The 20,160-nt window shown below is 40.3% G+C and overlaps 1 protein-coding gene and 1 long non-coding RNA gene across 3 annotated transcripts in view; one reads left to right on the top strand and one right to left on the bottom strand.

The window, feature by feature from the left end:
* Window positions 1–20,160, bottom strand: part of LOC133221866 (uncharacterized) — a 120,322-nt gene that overhangs the window by 62,634 nt on the left and 37,528 nt on the right. The gene's annotated exons all lie outside the window — the stretch shown is intronic.
* MTMR7 (myotubularin related protein 7) overlaps window positions 13,956–20,160 on the top strand; it is a 43,476-nt gene continuing 37,271 nt past the window's right edge. For both annotated transcript variants that reach the window (XM_061370918.1, XM_061370900.1), the window contains exon 1: window positions 13,956–14,325. In XM_061370918.1, the coding sequence (XP_061226902.1) occupies window positions 14,302–14,325 (24 nt within the window). In that variant the 5' untranslated portion in view covers window positions 13,956–14,301. The remainder of the gene's footprint in view (window positions 14,326–20,160) is intronic.

Genomic DNA, 20,160 nt, shown 5'->3' with positions numbered 1-20,160 from the left:
TATAGACAGAAGGAAATCTTAAAGAGATAAGTATTAATATATTAATATATATATATGTAGTAAACAAACTCTTGAAGTTTGAACATGTAATTTTCCATTTAAACCCTTAAAGTAGCTTTATTTTCCCAGTTTTCGGTCTTAGTGGGCCAGTCCACTATTAAATGGTTTGACCAGATCAAATAACTAGATACAAGTATGAAAAATTAATAACCAGTGAGTGAGAATGAATAAGGTAGTCACCTATGTCTATGGTGGTACAGGAAATGAACCTGGAGAAGAAATCCATCATATAGTGGGGGCCATATGTATAGAGATAACCACCTCCTTTCTTCTGAATTTCAGACTGCTGTGTAGATTTTTGTGAGATTTTGAGAGTTGGGTCATGTTAACACGCATTGGTGCTACCAATTTCTACAATCACATCATGGAATCATAGAATGGTTTGGGTTGGAAGGGAATTTAAGGATAGTCTAGTTCCAACCCCTTTGCCATGGCCAGGGACACTTTCCACTACATTGTTCAGAAGTTGCTCAAAACTCTGTCCAACCTGGCCTTGAACACTTCCAGGGTCAGGGCATCCACAGCTTCCCTGAACAAACTATTCCTTACCCTCTAACCACCCTCATGGTGAAGAATTTTTTTCTAATATCAAATCTAAATCTACCCTCTTTCAGTTCATAAGTCCTAACCATAAGTCTTAAAATGGTTTCTTCAACACCTTAAGTCTGAAGTTTGGGAGAAAATTTCTCCTTACGTTGTAAAGAAAAACCTGGAAAACATATCTTGATCCAAGTGAGGCTCTGAAGATAATTAACACAAAATTTAACATTGCAAAACCTGATGACTTTAAAAAAACTATCCCAGTTTTTGGAGTCTGACATGCTAACTGGATCTAAAAGATCCAGTTTACAGTCCTGATTGTAACTAATGTGTATAGCAAAATATACGATATTAGCACAGACTTATCAGTCTTATTCATGCATTATACAGAAAGGCTCAAAGAAGCAGACAAGCAGGGTCACAAGGAAGAAAAAGAGAGGGAAAGAATACATTTCTCTAAGTAACCCAATATTACTAACAAAGATATCACACCTTATAAAATAAAGTTTGCTTACATGTACTTAGCTATGTATGGGGTAGGTACATTAATTCTGGTAGCAGTATGTTCAGGGAAGTTTTATCTGAAGAAAGGTACTTAGTGGTGCCTTTGGTGTCCCTGTCAGCTGTGCTGGCTGATGATTTGGTGGGAGGGGGGTGGGCTCTAGCCTCCTCCCCTTTCTCCACCTAGTTCATGGCAATGTCACTCACAGTCAGTGATTCTGTGAGGAACACAGATGACAAAAATGAAGGTGTTCTTTCTTGCACACAGGTTAATACCCATGAGGTCATGACAGAATCACTTGGCAGAACAGAAGCTTCACGTTTTGGCTGCCTGGAATACATTTAGCCGCTAGACAAATAAGGGCTTTTATTATGCAGGACAGATTGTCCTTTAAACTTTTCAAATACAAACACAGACGGGAAAAAAGTTTGCAAAGAGAAAAAAAAATCCAAGAAGTATTTTTAATCTGTGTTCATAAATAAAAACCACTGTATTTTTATTAGACTGAACAACAACGAAAGAATATTTAAATGCAGAAAACTACAGAAAGGTAGTGTATCTCTGTAAATTATTCGTTATGCACTTGCAGACAAAAGAGGTATGAAGATTTAAAACTGTATTTATGTGTACACTGGATTACAATTTTTAATCTTTCCAACAGTTTGGGGGTTTATTTTCTTTAGAGATCTTTGCTATGTAGAGTCAGAAATGAATTATTGCTTTTCCATAACAGTAGGAAAAAAGTTCTGGCAGGACTTGATCTTCAGCTGCATAAAGCAGGCCTCCCATTTCAGACTTCAAGGGGGTGTACAAAGGGGAGTGTAAGGGGGAGTGGCAGGAAAGCTGCTGTTTTCCAGTTAACAATGTTGAGGTAACCAACAACTACCTCTAGCATCATAAGGCAAGTCTCAGCTGTTGAGCAACTGAGTCCATGTGGATAAAACTTCCAAAAGTAGAAGGCACACATGCCAAGAAACTTGCCCAGTCTCATCAGCAAAGAAAGCATACTTTTTGTTACAGTTACCAGCAAGTTGCATACATAAACCACTGCTTTACAGCTTTCTGTACCAGATGCTGTTCACAGGCTCAATATATTCTCTTCTGGGGTCAGAATTTGCCTAAATACTTAAGGTTTGATTAGGCATAATGAATCAGATGAGTTGCCACAGCAAGATGTATTAGGTGACTTGCTGAAGCCAAACCAAACAACAAGAGTTTTGGCACGTTTAAAGAATGAAATGTGCCTTATGGGATTACGAGGGTTGGATTCTTTTCATCTGTTCTACTTTTCTACACAAACTGGGCATCAGTTGGACACCTTAATCTGAAAGAAGTGGAGGAAGTAATCCCTCAAATTAGGATGGGGTAGTGATTTTGTTTTCTGAGTCTAAGACATGAAATAGGTGCAAGATTTGCAGTCTGATCTGTATAGAGGGGCTCAGTGAGTTCAGAAGTTGCATGCATTATTTATGCATATATGCATTATATGCATTACTCAGTGGAGTTCTGGACAAAAGCAGCATGGGCCGCCCATGGAGGTTCGTCTGGTATGAGGAGCAGAAAAAAGAGAACAATAACATACAGCAGTACAAGTGAATTGCTAAGGCTGTCTTACTGAGCTTCTGGAATTCCACTGAAGAACAAACCTCTAAGTAAAGTTACTCTTTTAACAAACAAGTCTTTGATTCTGGATTCTGGTAACTATTCATGTAAAGCTTTGGGTCACTGCTGTTAGATTTTTCCTGACATGCAAACTTGGATCTTTTAACATTTGGTCAGGCTTTTCTGCAGTACATGCCAATTGTGCAGTGTAAACACATTGTGAAAAAACAGGATTTGTGCCACAGCTTTCAGTCAGGTAGCTTTTAATGTCAAAGGCAATTCTACATCAATGACATTGGTCTTAATTAACTAATAGTCTTAGTTTGATTTTCACCACACATATTAGTTTTTGTTCTGCAGTTTTCCACTGTACCCTAGAGTTCCTACCTACCAGAACCTCCAGTTTTCCTAAATCCTGCAATTCAGCATGTTTCTGTCACTCAGAGAACTAACTGGAAGTTTTACAAAATCACTTTTCAGAGTAAAGCAATACTTTTAATCAGCTTTCCCAGGAAGGTTCCACTGACCTTTGGGTTGCTGTATTCCTCAACACAGCTATTCTTCCCCTTCTCTGTGACCATAGATGTGAGAGAAGAACTTCCCACAGGAAAAGGGTGGGAGAGAGCAGCCAGATGTGGAAGACTTAAACAGCCCTTTTGCCCTTGGAAAAGAAGGAGTATAAATATATACTGACACATTTTTAAGATTAGCTCAGCCTAGGGTGGTGGGAAGAAAGTTGGCTGAATCATTCAGTCCCAGTTATACCACTAGGGAAACCATAATGTCAGCACACTCTGCTCCATCTCGCATGACAACAGCGTTCATTAATTACTTTAATATTCCCCATGGAAAATAATGTTTACAACTGCGGCTTGTGATTGCCTGCAAAGATGCTATAGATTCTGTGACTAGGTACACTGTGTATGTCTTTGCTCATCTGTGTTTGCATGTGTATACCTCATATATAAGTATGCATTATACATATATGTACTCTGAAGCTGATGAAAAGAACAACATGTTTGAAGCTATTTTTTTATGAGACAAAACTAAATTTTTAAGCAATAAGAATGGAATGTATTTTGGATATTATACATAATTTCTCTTCATATTTTATAACATTTGATCTTTCAAAGTTGTTTCTTCAAAGAAAAATATCAGCTAGATAACTTCCTACAATTGCCACTGGGTTTTGCTTTTGACATTTTTGTTCACTTCCTCTTCTGAACGATGAATGGCAGGCACCAACAAAATGGTTGAATTGTTCCACTCCTGTGGTTACTCTTCATCAGTAAGAGATGACATGATCTTTGAAAATGTGCAAAGATAAATCTAGTCAAAGACCTGCCAGCTGTCACAGGAAGATGGCCCTCACCAAATGTTGTCTTGTGATGTATATATACTGTACTGCGATCTGCAATATAGAAACTCCCGAAAGAGAATTTTTATCTCGGCAAATTGAAGGCTGATGGGAAGTATGATTGCAGCATCTATTTCAAAGGGTAAGTTTCAGGGAGAAAGAGAGGAACTGTTTAGACTGGCAAAAGTTGTTGGCATAAGAAGCCCATTAATACATTTTTGCTGGGACTTATGAGTCAGTACCTAATTCTTTGTAGGAGTGGTATGGAGGGGGGAAATAAAGTAACCAGTCTTAAATGAAGCCAGTTGAATTCATGAAGACCAAATAATGGAGTAGTTCACAGTAAATGAGTATTAACTTGATGATCCAGAAGGTCCCTTTCAGTCCTTTGTCTTTCTCAAAGGGTGAATATATTTTTAATTACTCAAGTAGTTTGGAGAGCACTGACCATCTTTGTAACAGTGCCCGGGAAACACTGGGCCTGAACACAAGGATTTAGAAACAATTAGTATTTTTATTTTTGTGTATGCTTTTCATAAGAATGAGCACACATGGGTTGTATTTATTTCCCAATAGAAAAAGTGCAAGAAAAAGGGATTGTGTTAGCACTACCCAGAGAAGCAAGACATCCAACACAGAACAGAACTAAACTAGTTATAACAGCACTATAAGCATTTGGATTCGCAGCTCAGCTCTGAATGCTGTATAAGACATAGCACTTAGCACCCTTGCAAATGAATGTTGGACACTGGCTACACTAGTCTAAAAGCAATTCTTTGCAGTGTAATTTGATTCATCACTGCTCAGTGTCAGAACTAAGATAGAGCATGACTTATTAATCCTGGTATGAAGACCTTCCAGTCGCAAGCTTTATGGTACCCTGATTGCTTAAAAAATAGTAAATTTCTAGGGCTATATATATTAAATGAGCTTGTCCAACAAAAAGTAGATACCTTGCCAAGAAAGGAAAACACCAAAACCCAAAGCATCTAAGAGAGAGTTATCTTGAATCCCAGTATTTTCTTGTGTGATTCTGCAAAATGTTGCTGAACTTTCCCACTTGCAAAATGCAACTGAACTTTCCCTCTTGCAAAATGCAACAGAAAGATTAAGACTCTAAATAATTCAATTAAATACAAACATTTTCTAAGATCATAGAGACTGTAATACAGAAGCCATGCTTGTACACTTGGAGATCTAGAGAAATTGTTCTCTGAAATTTATTTTCCATTTAACAATATGTAATGAATGCTACAGACAGACATTTCTGAAGTTCAGCACAGGTGAAACAACAAAGCAGGCATCCATTCCCTGAACACCAGTCTACAAGAATACTGCTACCTTGTCAATTTGGCAGTTTGCTTTGCTCTTTCTTCCTCACTTTCCCCCTGCCCATCAGATGCAGTCAGAGGCAGTGGAGCTAGCTCCACCTCAGACTTACTGTGGGATTGCTGGGAGGAAATTTCTGTAGCAGAGCACTCCTTGAGAGTGGAGAAACATGTATTGCCAAGTGCTAGTCTCTTCCCCTCTGAAACAATCTCAGCATTTTCCCAGAGCGTTCTGTTCTCAGGAAACCATGGAGATGCCCTCATTCCCCATGAGAACCACCAAACAGTATGCTGAAAAACTTAAGTTCTGCATATCAGAAAGCAATCAGTTCAGGATCTGGTCCTTTCTTCATTGTGCTGATCATTCTCAGCAAGAAAGAAGATGTCTTTTAGACACACAAGATTGACCTGAGGACTAGAAAAAAACCTTGCATAGTTGCCCAGTTATGTTAGGAAAGGGCTGAAGATTTTGTTGACAGTAGAATAGCTTTGTACTTTCTGGGTATGTCAGACTCACCAACAGGCTCTGATTCAGTTTGAACAATACAAAGGCAGGTCTGCACCCACAGCAGGTTTCCTGGGGCAGCTTGTCAAACACGTTCACAGCACAAGAAGCTGTGATACCATATCTGTAGTAAGGAAGACACTACATCAGAGGGTTTATCACCTGATCTGTATGTAAGGATGCAAGCTGAGAACTCTGGCCCATCTGGGATGTCTTCAACTTTGAGAGGCTATCATAGCAGCTGAATCATTAACCTCTTCCTCAGCCACCGTCCCTGCACCATCAGGAAGGACAGAAGGGGGAGGAGACAGGCACCTGCTCAGCATGAATACCTTAAGCAGCTTCGGGACTAGTTTTTCTATATACATCATGTTGACACAGGAGAACAGGAGTCTTCAGTGGTAGTTTCCTGTGCTTTATAGAGTAGTGTCAGCTTGGCAACTATGGATGTTTACAGTCATTCTGGTAATTTCCTAATGAAAAATGGTTCCTGTAGGCATGCTTTTACAGCCAGTCATGTGCTTCCCTCTGCCGAAGTGACACTGCACCTTGGGTTTATGGAAAATAGCTTTCATGGATGGCAAATAACCCACATCAGTTGGAACTGGAAGGAATTTCATGTGTTCTGCTTATGAGTAAATCCATGGTGAAGTAGCATTTGCAAAACCTCTCCTTCTTTTCATCCCTGTTTTCACTAACATTTCCTGATCACACTTCACTCAGGGATATAAGGACATGTGCTCTGTTTAGGCCTGCTCCTGCCCTAAGATTCAGCTGTGGACAGCCCCTTTGGAAGGCAAGTCTGAGGCTGATAGAGAGTAGCAGTAGATAAAGCACAACAGGCAGGTATAATTTGCTGGTGTTGGACTACCAGTACTTTGTTTATCCCTCAGAATCCCCCAGCATGAAATAAAGCACGGGAATAAATTCTCCCTTTTGGCTGTATAGGAAGTTGGCCATAAGGTTGCAAGCTGTCTAGACACCCGTTGTAGCAGGGAGACCTACACTGGAAGTAGTGGCTAGCTCATTGAATGCTGATGTACTCCAAAGGGAAGAGAGTGTCTCTGAAAACTTAAAACTTTCAGAAGACTTGCTATCACAAGCCTATGAATGCATCAGTTATGTGGGGACAATGTGGGTGAGAATGTAAATACTGCTGATTTTCCCACTTTGAATTTTGACAATGACTAAGTCACTGTGTTCTTGGGGATGCTGCCAATGCTGACCAAATGATAGTAGGAGCTGTCCATGATGATCACACCAACAATAACTGTATTACTGTGGAAACTGGCTGGCCAGCAACAAGTATGAATGGGCAGTAGAGAAGGTCTACAGGCTGATGTTCACCCTCTTTTCAACAGAGATAAATGATGAGAACATATATTGGTGCTGAAGGACAGGCAGTAACTAGAAAAAGAAGCTTTCAGATGTGAATCTTCACATGCGCAAGCTCTGCTGTCCCAATAGTCAGCTTGAGCTTCAGTGATACAGTCCCATTCTTGGCTTAATAGAGACACACTCTTTTTTGACTTTGAGGAGACCACAATGGATTCCAACCAAAACCCAGACCAGGACCCAACATTCACTGTTAAAGGAGCATATCCTTAACAGATTCTTCCAGCTGCACTAGCAGCAGTTTCTGCATGATTATCAGTTCTGGATACGTGTTGGGGTCCCTTTTGGCATGGTCTAACAGCATCAGTCCAGCTGACATAGCCTGGCATGCAAAACAGCAGCAGTGAGCAGTAGCATTTCTGTAACAGAGGGAAAGACTAAAAAGGATGAGACTCTAAAGCACTGCATTTACAGAAGCTAGTGATGTCTAATGTGCACAAGGCAGATGGCTGATGAGCATCAACACAGAGAGGTCCGCCCCCTGTGGGCACCAAGGGCATGGAATAGCTGTTGAGCCAGTTTACTTGAGACTTGTACAGACGTAGATTAGCAGTAGAGATGTAAGATGGCAAATACAACTTGCTCAGTAAGTTCATGATGTGGCATGCAGCAAAAATACAGTGTAGGCATATGCTTTGTGTGTTGACTATAATCATTAAGTTAGTTAACTGTTAACCTCAGAGTGGATAGTTATGTACAACCATATCTGTAGTGATCTTCAGTTAATGATACATCTCATCTCACACATGGATTTTCTAGAGATTGCATCCTTTCCACTCAGATGAGAACCTTTCAACCATGGTAATCCATGGACCCTAACTGTGACCAGTGAGCAAAAATTTGTTGGAACAATACCCTGGACATTCCACTCTGGGAACAGATTACAGCAAACACTGTCTTCTCATGCATAACACATGAAAATAATTGACAAAGATAAGGAACATAAATCTAATACTACACACAGCGAGAAACTTTCAGGAGTTAGAGAGAAGACCTTTCCTGAGCCTCAGAGCTTTCAGCCCAGGAAAGCCAGAAGTGGTTCAAACTTTCTTCAGAATCCACCCCAAAATCTAATTTTTTCCCCAACCCCAAAAAGCAGTAGTGGAACCTAAAACATACTGACCAGGCAGAAGTGAAACAAAGTGAATTCAAATATGAAACTGAAGAAGCTTTGGAAAAGCACATGTGAATTCAATCATAACACCCTTTCAGACTGAACACTGAGGTTTCTATGACCCTTGCTTAATCAGCCATTTATCAAATCCTAAATTGCTTGTCAGTAGTTTAGAGATTATCACATAATCTGAACCTCCTTTTCACAGAAGGTTAGTAAGGGAGAGACTTCACTGTCAACTTTCACAGTGTCAGCTTATCTCCTTAATACTATGGTAGATAAAAGGCCAAGGCAATCACTAGAAATTCAGAAGGATTTAAAGAGGCATTAGTCAGCCAAAACTGATTCTGGCCACTTACAGAGATGGCTTGTCAGTAAGGTGGTAGGAATCACATCAATTTCAGGTGTTCTGAGTAGACATTCAAATAATTGTGTTTGCATTAGCACCTTAATTAATAATATTGTTTCTAATTAAAAAACAAAAAAAAGCCTAAGCCTAATCTTAAGGTTTACATTTCAAGTTCAGAGAGAAACAAATTCTAAAAGTATAGTATTATAAAAATATGCTTTCACGTGGCTTGCAAAGCTTTTATTCTGTATTTTTTGGAAACAAATGCTATTTCTCTATTTCCCTACATATAAATTTGGAGATTCTGTAAATTTTTGAAAGTAATAAAAAATAATTTACCGTCATCATGAACTCATGCATAAATCTCATAACTGAAAAGGCCACATTTGCTTCACTGACTTACAATCATCATAGGTCAATGAGGACTTTCAGGATAAACTAACTCTTTAGTATTTTAAACAGCTTTAGCTAATTCCTGTACAAAGACCATGGGATACATTTCCCCTGTTATTCACTTATTTTTTTCTTCTCTGTTCTTTTTTACCTAAACACAAATATACTATGTCCATTTCTTTTTCCTCATGTTGGGGAAAATGCTCTGGGCAGACCATTAATGCAATCCCATAAGTTAAGAAAATTTTCTTTGTGAAAATGTTGGAAGCTGCCTTGCTTTCAGGATTTTATTTTTCATTGAACAATACTGCTTCAGACTATACACAGTTGTGGTTTCTTTGAACTCAGTAGTCTCATTTCCTTCTCCTAAATTGTGGGTGAGCCCATGACTGAACATTTCAATGGCAAGGGTTGAGAAGATAAAAAATTAGTATTTAAAAAAGTAGATATTTTTAGTATCAGTTAAGGGAAAACTTCTTGGCTAGGATTCTGGATAATATATTATAAAGGTAGTCAGACTATCACAGATACTTCAATTTGGAGAATCCCTACATGTCTCGCTAGGATCTGGGACAGCTGCCTAACACTTCTTCTCAAAGCGAATTCAATTACTCACTTTCACTCATGGCTGATACCTGACTCTGTAATAAAGCCATTTGCAAAATACCCATTTTTAAAAATTACCATTTTTAAGTGCAAGAAACACATTTCTCTGTTAGTTTAATGAAAAATAATACATTTAAAAATTAATAAATCAGCTTTATTCTAACTTTCTGTACATAGTTGAAGTTTTAACTTAGAAGCAGACCTGCTCAGATGTATTCAAGCATAGCTAATCTATGGAGGGAGGTGGGGGACTCTCTTCCAAGTTCTCTGTTCCCAGTATAGTAATTGATTACAGCAGTGTCCTGCTGAGAAGCCAAGATTAATAAATTGCTTTTCACTGAGCTGTCTAACTGGCAAAAGAGAGTATGTAGAAATATCTCTCTATATTGATTTGCATAATGAGGTAAATCCCTAAGCAGTATTTTCACTACTTCTAGAGTTTAGGAGCTTTGAATCATCTTGTGGAAAAGTCTGTTTTCCTACTGGCTATATTGAGAATCACATCTTTCCATCTCCATTTTCCCCCTACAATCCTTGCTCTAACAACTGACCCATTCCTTTAACTGCTATACATTCCTTTAACTGCTATGTGATATATACCAGCTTAAGTATACCACAGCTGACGTCCCAACACTGTTGGTTGTCCTAACATGCTTTGTTATGAAAAATACAATATTTTCAGAGTAGCTGGATTAACTATTCTAATCTTGTTGAAATGCTCTCTTTTAACAGTGATCAGTTCACCAGAATCTTACCAGTTTCCTCAACTGGGGGAATCCCCATATAAGTAACTGGACATCCTGAGTGATACTAAAACTTCATCTGTTTTATTTCCCTACTATGCCTTTCAGGCCGGTTATACATTGGGCCTGATACATATTATGTATGATGTATCATATGTCATGTATAGATCATATATCATATATCATATCAGTTCATCTATCTGCAGAATACAATCAAAACCATTCAGATTTTCAGAGATCTGCTGGTATTCTTTCCAGCGTAAATTTGTTTTTATAAAAATACAACACTGTTTTGTAACAAGGCAAAATCAAAGATTGCTTTGAGTACTTCTTGAAGGAAGTGTGAAATGGTCAAACCTAGTAACAGTTAGCTGAGTTAAACAATAAAGTGAAAGCTACTCCCTGCATCCTTTACCTTTTCACATGCAGCTCCTGCTTGATTAACTGGGTGAGAAGTTTCTGTGTCCAAGTGCATTTGCCATGAGAAACTTGCATGTTCCCTGAAAAAGTTCAAAAGTTATGAAACAAATATAAACACACTGTTTCTAAATAGATGGTACTAGTTATCCTGGGCATATACACTGTCAAGGCACCTACAAATTGCACTTTTGGCTGTTCAGAGGCTATCAGTAGTGCAATAGGTAACAGGCAAACAGGAGTATTGATGCTACAGTGTATGAATGCCTGCCACATTTCATGAGTGAATGAAATTACCCCTCCTCACTAACCCCCAGCCCAACTCTTCTGGTTTTGTTTTCTTATTTCCCCTTTTATTCTGTAACTTGGCTCCCTGTCACCACTCACTTTCAGCTGGCCCCCTTGCCTCTGTACCACACAGGAAGCCAGTTCATCACACAAAAATAAGTGAAGCTAGACAGCTAAAACAAAGCAAATAGCGCAGCAAATTCACCTGGCTTATAGGCACTAAAGCCAGATAAATACCAAGACAGAGCATAGGCAGAGGGAGCTGCAGAGCTGGAAGCAGAGGCATGCAGCTAAAACAAGCTAGGAGGTCTGCCTTGCTGCTCTGGCAGCAGTTAGCTCAGCTCAGCTCAGCTCAGCCAGGCTGTGAGCCTGTTACAGATCCATACCTTAGCGTAGGGCATGGACATCTCTTCTCTGGGATCTTGGCACCACAGAAAGCTCATCTGGAAAGAAGCTGCAGCAATGCAAAGCTAGAGTGCCTGCTAAGGCCACGTGCTCTTAATGTGGTTTTGTGTTGGAAAGAGGGGGGCTAAAAATCTTCAAAAGGCTTCTTGTTTCTTCAGTAACATCCTTGTACTGTTGATCTTCCTAGGATTCTCTTACATATTGGAAGCGAAGCATGTGCTCTCAGGTTTTACTGGATGAGACTGAAAGCTGACTCTGCTGCTTATGGATACAGAAAATCCACTGATATCATTCTAGCCCCCAGTGACCTGCCTTCTTCATGTGACGTTAATCAAGAACTTTGTTGGTAGTTGCAGCAGAGAGGTCAAAACCTATGTAGGAATGGCAATTTGATTTTCTTGCCCCTGCGCCTTAGTTGAGTCAGAGCAGTAGGCTATGGATTGTTATTTTGTGTTGCTACGCTCAATGTACCTCTACTGTGCCCAGAGGATTTCATTTCCAGGATTTTTAAAACAGCAGTTTTCATGAGTGTGAAATGCAAATGAAAAATGTTAGAGAATGTTCAGAGGATTGTGCTTACTGCAGCTTTCCATGACAGTTGCAGTAGGCATAACTTTTGTCTAAACCCATGTTCTGTTTATTTCTGTGCTTGCCCATTAGTTATTTTGCCAGTCTAAGACAAGCCAAAACCTCTGGTGGGATGTTGAGCAACTGACTGTTGCATAAATAGTCTCCTCTGAGCAATGTCTTAATTTTGCAGTTACTGATGAATGTGAAGCAGAGATAAAGTGCATTCTAACTTAACTTTGAAAGTCTTCTTGCCGTCAGCAGTAGGATTTGAACTTGGCTGTAATGAATCACAAGATGTACCAGAGAAAAAGTAAATATCTCTGGGGACTAAAAGGATAACAGTTCATTCTTCCAACTTTACTTACATACTGGCTGTAGCAAATGCCAAAAGATGATAACGTATGCAATGAATCATGTCAGCCATAACTGCAAAGGAAACGTATTTCATGGATGGTTAATTCTTAATTGATTTTGATTAACTCTGGCCTAAAATAGCAAAATATGTCAATGATCAAAAGTCTTGTGAGATCCACACTTGATGCAATTCATGCACTTCTAGGTACCTCCAACGATCATTTCAGATCTGAGTGAACAGAATAAAACGGAATGATTAAAAACTCCAAGAAGAGAAGAGTTTTCATCCAGTTGATGGTGTCTCAGATTATGGTTATTCCAGCCATTCCTGCTCAGTAACAGCAGTTGTACTATGAGAAAAAGGAGGTCAGAAATGGACCAAAACAGGGGAGGAACGAAGGAGAATGGTCACATCTGGGAATGACTTATAGTCCAGTCCTGACAGTGCAGCTGCTGTCTCATCTGACCAAACATCTCACTGACACTGAACGATCTAGCCATTCCTTAGTAAGAAAGTGGTAGGATTGGAGAAACATTGCAGGGCTGGCGACAGTGTGACTATACCCATTGTTCCCTTTCCTTGGGGTAAAATGCATTCACATTTTTTTGTAAACGCGTGTTATTTTCAGCCCATATTTTATCTTTCACAAAACAAATTCATCTTGCTTTGTTGTCTGCAGGCAAGAGAGGATATGTAGGGAGATTCTGCTGCTCTAGAGAAGAGCAGTTCTGCCATGGCCTTTGCGTGGTTGGACAGGTTTCCACATCTGTGTCCATCCCTTTCTGAGGCTAGTCCCTGTTTGTGAAAAATTGCCGGAATACACTAATACAGAATACCCGGGCATTTGACAGGCTTCAAAGGTTATGGTTTATCTGAAATAATATATTAGCACCTCTAGCAATTTGCACTTTGGCATATATACTGAAAAGTTTCTTTTTGTGCTCAGAATATGATAGCGATTCAAAGACTATTAGAGATAACTGTTCTCCATCTTTGCACAGGTAAGCTGGGGAAAACAGCTCTGTAGCATTTCTTTATGCTCCAAGAAGTAACACCTCACTTGGACCAGGCAAGGCAAAAGATGGGATAAGAATTTCAGGCATAAGATTGAAAATTGCATGTCATGAAAAACTTCCCCTTGTGCAAATCTGAGGATGCAGCAAAATCGTGAATTACAGAACAACAGACAAGCAGAGCTGGAGATAAACAAAATTCAGTGCTTCAGTTTCAGTAAGTGCAGCTTTTGTCTTTGAGATACTGTACATGCTGGACCAGGGAACAGAAAATTAATAGGGGGAGGCGATGTCAGACAGAGCTCGCTTTTGTGTTTCTGGTCTTATCTTTCCTGAAGGGAAGGACGGAGCGCTGTCATTTTAGGCAAGACAACAAACGGCTGTAGAGCCTCCTTCAGGCTGTGCCCTTCGGGGGTGCCTCGCAGGTCCCCGCGGGTGCGGCCGGGCTGGGCCCGGGGCTGGACCGGAGCGGGCGAGGAGCATCCCCGCCGGCTGGGCACCATGGCAGCTGCCGGGGAGGTGGAGCCAGCCGCTGACCTGCCAGCATCGGAGCACGCTATCGGCTTTGAATAAATCCTCCCTTTTTTCTTCCTACCTGCGCCGGAAAACGCGAGGAAAAATAAAAAATAAATATATTATTAAAAATAATTATATCTATTTTTAAAAGCAGGACTGGCAGGAGAAAAGAGGAGAGAGGCCGGGTGCGTGCAGCCGCCGGCTGCTGGAGGTGCATGAGGAGCTCTGCCGGGGGCCGCCGCCATGGAGCACATCCGGATGCCCAAGGTGGGTCCAGGCGGGCGGGCGGGCAACGGGGCCGGGAGAGGCCGCCTAGGCCCCGGCAGCACTCCGACAGCACCCCACCACCCCTCCGGCCGGCTGCTGCTTCTGCTGGAAGGAGGCTTTGGCCGGAGCCTGTGGCTTGAGGCTCTGCGCAGCCATCCTCTGAGGGCTTTGTAGCTGATGCGGAGCTTTTTTTCATCAGGTTTGCTGTGAAATCCGCACAAATACTCATTGTTTTGCCATGTGGGCTTAAGATTTGTCGGGTATTTTCCCTAGTTTTTATTCAGCCCTTCCTGTTAACACTGATGGTGTCCATGAGTTGTAGGTATCCAAAATCAGATCTGCTGTCAGCTTCTTAGATGCCTCTCATTTATCCCAGTATTTCAGACCTGGTGATGACTTTGTGTTTGTATACCAACATTTGGGCAGCATGAGGCCTGTATTTATTAACAGAATTGCCATTGTGTCCTGAAAAAGAAGATACTATTTTGACACATGAATATTGCAGGTTAAAAATAATAATCCCAAATGAATGAATATGTTAATTTGAAGTGGGAGTAGGATATTTTTTCACATATATTTATGTATTTATTAATCCAAACCCCTGATTAAGATTATTTGTGTTTGATTTGTGGCTATTTGTCTTTTATCAATATTTAGTATGTTGACTTGATTTTGAGATGAGGGCCTTTTCTTACTTTATCTACATTTTGGGGCCCTTAGGTACTGCAAATATATTAAAAAGGTAGGCAGTTACAACAACTGCCTTTCCTCACGTCTCATTTAATGATCTATTATCTGCCTATGTGGGAAGGAAGAATCTCAGAATAGCAAGAATGTATCCTACTGCAAGTAGGAAATATCAGTGAAAGTTGTCTCACAGATGCTCCTGACCATTAGCTGAAGAATGCTGAAAGCATGAATAAGGAAAATAGTGAAAATAAATGAATAAAGGTAGAAAAAATCCTAAAAATAAATGGTCATATTTGCAGTGAATGGAAAGTCCAGGCAAGCCCAGGCAATGGAAGCTTCTCTGTTAGCTTTTCTATAAGCAAGTCCTTACAATGTTACTATGCATACGCAAAACCCATTTCTGTATCCAGCAGCTGTGAGTAGGCACTATACTGATGACTCAAGACACCAGAAATCTTACTCAGTGCAAGGTGATTCTGCAGTACTGGTTCCTAGCATTCCCTTACATTACAGCTATGCCAAAAGTTATCTTTCTAATGTAATAAAGCAGTTTAGAAGGCATTCTTTAAAGGTTCAAGTGGTACAAAAATCCTTTAATATTTCCTCTATAAATGTAGAAAATCCAGGACACTTGACATGAGTCAGTATTGAAATACCTCATCTCTCCAGTTACTCCTAAGTACACTGACAAGACAGCATATATACAGTTACCTAGCAGAACTGGTATCTTTGCTTTGTTTGCTCAAAAAATCTCAGCTTAAATCAGCCGCCAGAACATTGTTGGGGTTTTGGGGGGGGAGAGTTTGCTTTTACTGATTTTTTTAATTATTTTTTAGAATTTGGAATGTAATGCTGAATGGTTTCCAGTGCTAGTAATGTAAAAATAAGTGAGGGAAAGCTATGTGAATATAGGGGTATTATCACTGTATCATGTACTCGTTTCTGGTGTCACATTTCCTCACTCCGTCCAATTTTGTCCTGAGAGACATTTGACAAGCAACTGCCCTACTCTGTAAAGGTATTCATCTCAGATAATGATAATTCCCTTGATTTGAAAACCAGCAAAATGGGAAATCAAGATAAACACATACTTAAAAATTAATAAACTTAATAATACCTGAAGATTAAATTCCTGCCCCAAGTAAAAGCTTTTCCTTCAAAAGGCAGTAAAAAAGTCTATATTACATGACATCCATTAGGACTTGGCAATTGTTTTTTATTTTAATTGAAATATAAAGATAGTGAGTGATGGATCATAAATATTAAAATAAATCTGATAAAATAACTGTCATTAAAAAGGCAGGAAGAAATTCCATACCAGCTGGACAAATAGTTCATTTAGATCACTACCCTGTGTCTGACAGTGACAGAAGGACAGCAATATAAACCTGGCCACATTCTGTACCCTCACAGTTGTATTAGCGTCCAACCTTTCCTAGTTCTATTAGTGTCCATTTATGGACCTCTCTGTGTGAGTTTGCCAAAGCTGCTGACAGCCCTATGCCTCTGCAGTCTGCATGCAAACAAGTTACAGAAGATCATGGCTACAAAGAATACTTTTTTCTAGCTATTAAAAAGTTCTTAGCAGTTTTATTCAATACTCCCTGCTTCTAGCTTCAAGGGTTTGATGAATAACCATGTTTGCTTTCACTGTAAATCTTGGTCACAACCCACCAGATTCTGATAATTTTGAAGAAATGTTAACAGTGACCCTAAGACCTCTTTCCTGTGTGGTAACTATTCATTCTCTGTCCATGGTTGTGTAGATATAGTTTAGGTTGTTTTTCCTATAGGCACACTGTTTTGTGTCTATGTTGAAGCTTTTCTGTGACTCTTTTGCCCACACAAGGCAAGGCCCTTCCAGTGTTTTTGTGGCACAGATGAAGCATTTAACTTTTTAAGACAGATTATGATCATCCACAGAATTGAAGATGTCACTGTATATTCTTACTTCAGGTCATTGAAAAAGCTGAATAAAACCACTCCCAGCACCAGACTTTGTAGGACTTAACTGTTGACTCTTCTCCAACCTGAAAAGAGACCATTAAGCCCTTGTCTTTGCTTCCTGTCCTTTAATTGGCTTCATCTGTAAATGGACCTTTCCTCCAGTACCATGGCAATTTAGTTTCTCTAATAACCTTTGATTATCAGAAGTTTTTTTGAACTCCAAATATGTTATGTTCTCTGGGTCACCTTTACCCATGTGTTTTCTGGCAGCATCACAGGATTTCAGCAGAATTTCCCTCTGCAAAATCCATTCTAGTTCTTTCCCAGCAGACTGTGTGCATCCACCGGAAAGGACAATTCTGTTCTTTCACATGCTTTTGCCATAACTATGTAATTTGGTAACGACACATTGTCTAGTGTTTCACCAAAAGACGTGATGCCTTTAAGTCTAGTTCTGAAGAATGTGACTGCTTGTTGAAGGCAAGTAAAAGTAGCAGAAAGAGAAGCCACGTCTCTTGACAGCTGTCTGTTAGACGAAATTGCTTCTCTGTTATTTTTGAAATGGTATTCCCTAGACCTTCTGGACCTTCCCTGGACTCTCCAGTTAGCCAAGTTCCTAACACACTATTTATTGTACTGAATGCTATTGTCATATCATTATACTATGGGTAGAACACAGATTGCATGCATGATATGTGCTTGTACGTATGTACATATTCAGTAATGATAGATTCACAAAGTAAATGCTGTCCTACATATGAAGGCTGTAATTTGAATGCAGTTGAGAGTTGCTAAAAGTCAGTTATTGCTAAATGGAATTATATGCAACTCCAATAATATTTTAAGAATTACAAATAGTAAACTCACTGACTGCTATGTTATGGAGTGAGCAGCAAGATAGTTTTGGACGACTCTCAAAACCCGAAATGTGACAAACTGCTCCTAACAGTCATAAAAAGTTAATACGCAACACTTCTGCACAGACTAGTGGCACATCTTGTTAACATGCATAGAGATATGTATGGCCGCGGACAGGCTGACAGATAAACAGCTCTGAAGATAAGTATACCCCACACAGGGACTTTGTGAACTGTTCCTAATCGGTTACCTGATTTTATTTTATTTACCACTGTTCCATATCATTTGGCTTTATATATTGGCAGGAGGCCTACTGAGCGGCCTACTTATAATAGACAATACATCAGATTTATCCCTGGTGTAAGGCTGTCTTCAGTGGAGCTAGTCCAGAAATTCACTTGGCTCAATGTCTCATGTTAACAGCATACTTGGGATAACTTGAGTTGCTCAAGTGCTTTCATTTTTGTGACGACATGGTAAGGTATTTCCTTTCAGTGATCCCTTTCACAGGCAGAGTTTAAGATATGCTGCCATTTCTCATGATAATGTTGAATCTTTCTACCAGATGTACTACTTTCCAAAACAAATTTCCAGTGTGTGTAAATGAGTTCTGTTTCCTTTTAGTTTCAATCTATTTTCTGTTCCATAGTTCTTGTTTTTCATTCAAAAAGGTTTAGAATATATGTGAGTTTTCCCAAAGTCTCCATCAAAAGAGCCATATAATTTACAACCACTTTATATATGACGCATGTAAATGGCAAAATATTTGTCCACCTAGGTCAATGGTAAAATTAAACCCAGCACACCTAATCTTTACTTTGCAGCTACGTGCTCTGGGCTATGGATCTCCATCTTTTTTTATGCTAAGCTGGGTATTTCTACCATTGCTCTCTTTGTGCCTTCTGTTGAGGTAAGAAGTGACATCGTAGTTAGGTTCTCCATATTCAGTCTACAATTCCTTTTGGAGAAGTTTGATTTTACTTGTGATGTAGGAAGGTGGCAGCAGTCCTAAGGCAATAATAGGAGTCAGCTGAGGATGTGTGCTCCTTGTTTGCCCTACAAGCCAGGGAATGCAGTGCTGCAGGCATTGCACTGTAGTAGTCCTACCACTTTGGCTAACTTTTATTTAGTTTGCTCCTTAGGAAAGGTAAAGGATGTGAGGTTGGCATGGCCCTTGCTTTCACTGGTGTTTTGTGCCATCAGCTTACTGTAGACACATCACTGCAACTTTTTGAACTGCAAGTTGATTTTCTGCTTTTCAAATCTTGTGTAAAGGTGGTTTCCGTTCTTTCTTCTAAGTATACAGCTTAGGGCAGTGCACCTTACAGTTCAGCTGGTGCTTTCTGATTCTGTAACCATTAGAATCATAGAATCATAGAATAGTTAGGGTTGGAAAGGACCTTAAGATCATCAAGTTACAACCCCCTGCCATGGGCAGGGACACCTCACTCTAAACCATATTACCCAAAGCCACGTCCAACCTGGCCTTGAACACTGCCAGGGATGGAGCATTCACAACCTCCCTGGGCAACCCATTCCAGTGCCTCACCACCCTAATAGGAAAGAATTTCCTCCTTAAATCCAATCTAAACTTCCCCTGTTTAAGTTTTAACCCATTACCCCTTGTCCTGTCACTACAGTCCCTAATGAAGAGTCCCTCCCTAGCATCCCTATAGGCCCCCTTCAGATACTGGAAGGCTGCTATGAGGTCTTCACGCAGCCTTCTCTTCTCCAGGCTGAACAGCCCCAGGTTTCCCAGCCTGTCTTCATATGGGAGGTACTCCAGTCCCCTGATCATCCTCATGGCCCTCCTCTGGACTTGTTCCAACAGATCCATGTCCTTTTTATGTTGAGGACACCAGAACTGCACACAGTACTCCAGGTGAGGTCTCATGAGAGCAGAGCAGAGGGGCAGGATCACCTCCTTTGACCTGCTGGTCACACTCCTTTTGATGCAGCCCAGGATACGGTTGGCTTTCTGGGCCGCAAGCACACACTGCTGGCTCATGTTCATTTTCTCATTGCCCAGCACCCCCAAGTCCTTCTCCACAGGGCTGCTCTGAATCTCTTCTCTGCCCAGCCTGTAGCTGTGCCTGGGATTGCTCCAACCCAGGTGTAGGACCTTGCACTTGTCATGGTTAAACTTCATAAGGTTGGCATCAGCCCACTTCACAAGCGTGTCAAGGTCCCTCTGGATGGCATTCCTTCCCTCCAGCGTATCAACCGAACCACACAGCTTGGTGGCTTCGGCAAACTTGGTCACTTTACATCATGGTTAGGAAATGTTTAACATGTTCTGGGGCCAGTGACGTTTAATGATTTCAGACACATCATTCTACT

This window comes from Neopsephotus bourkii, unplaced genomic scaffold (genome assembly GCF_033783945.1).
Source record: "Neopsephotus bourkii isolate Nb327-2 ecotype Australia unplaced genomic scaffold, CSIRO-AGI_Nbou_v1 NB_168, whole genome shotgun sequence".
In the NCBI taxonomy this organism is placed as follows: Eukaryota; Metazoa; Chordata; class Aves; order Psittaciformes; family Psittacidae; genus Neopsephotus; species Neopsephotus bourkii.
This window is presented reverse-complemented; position numbering and strand designations above follow the sequence as displayed.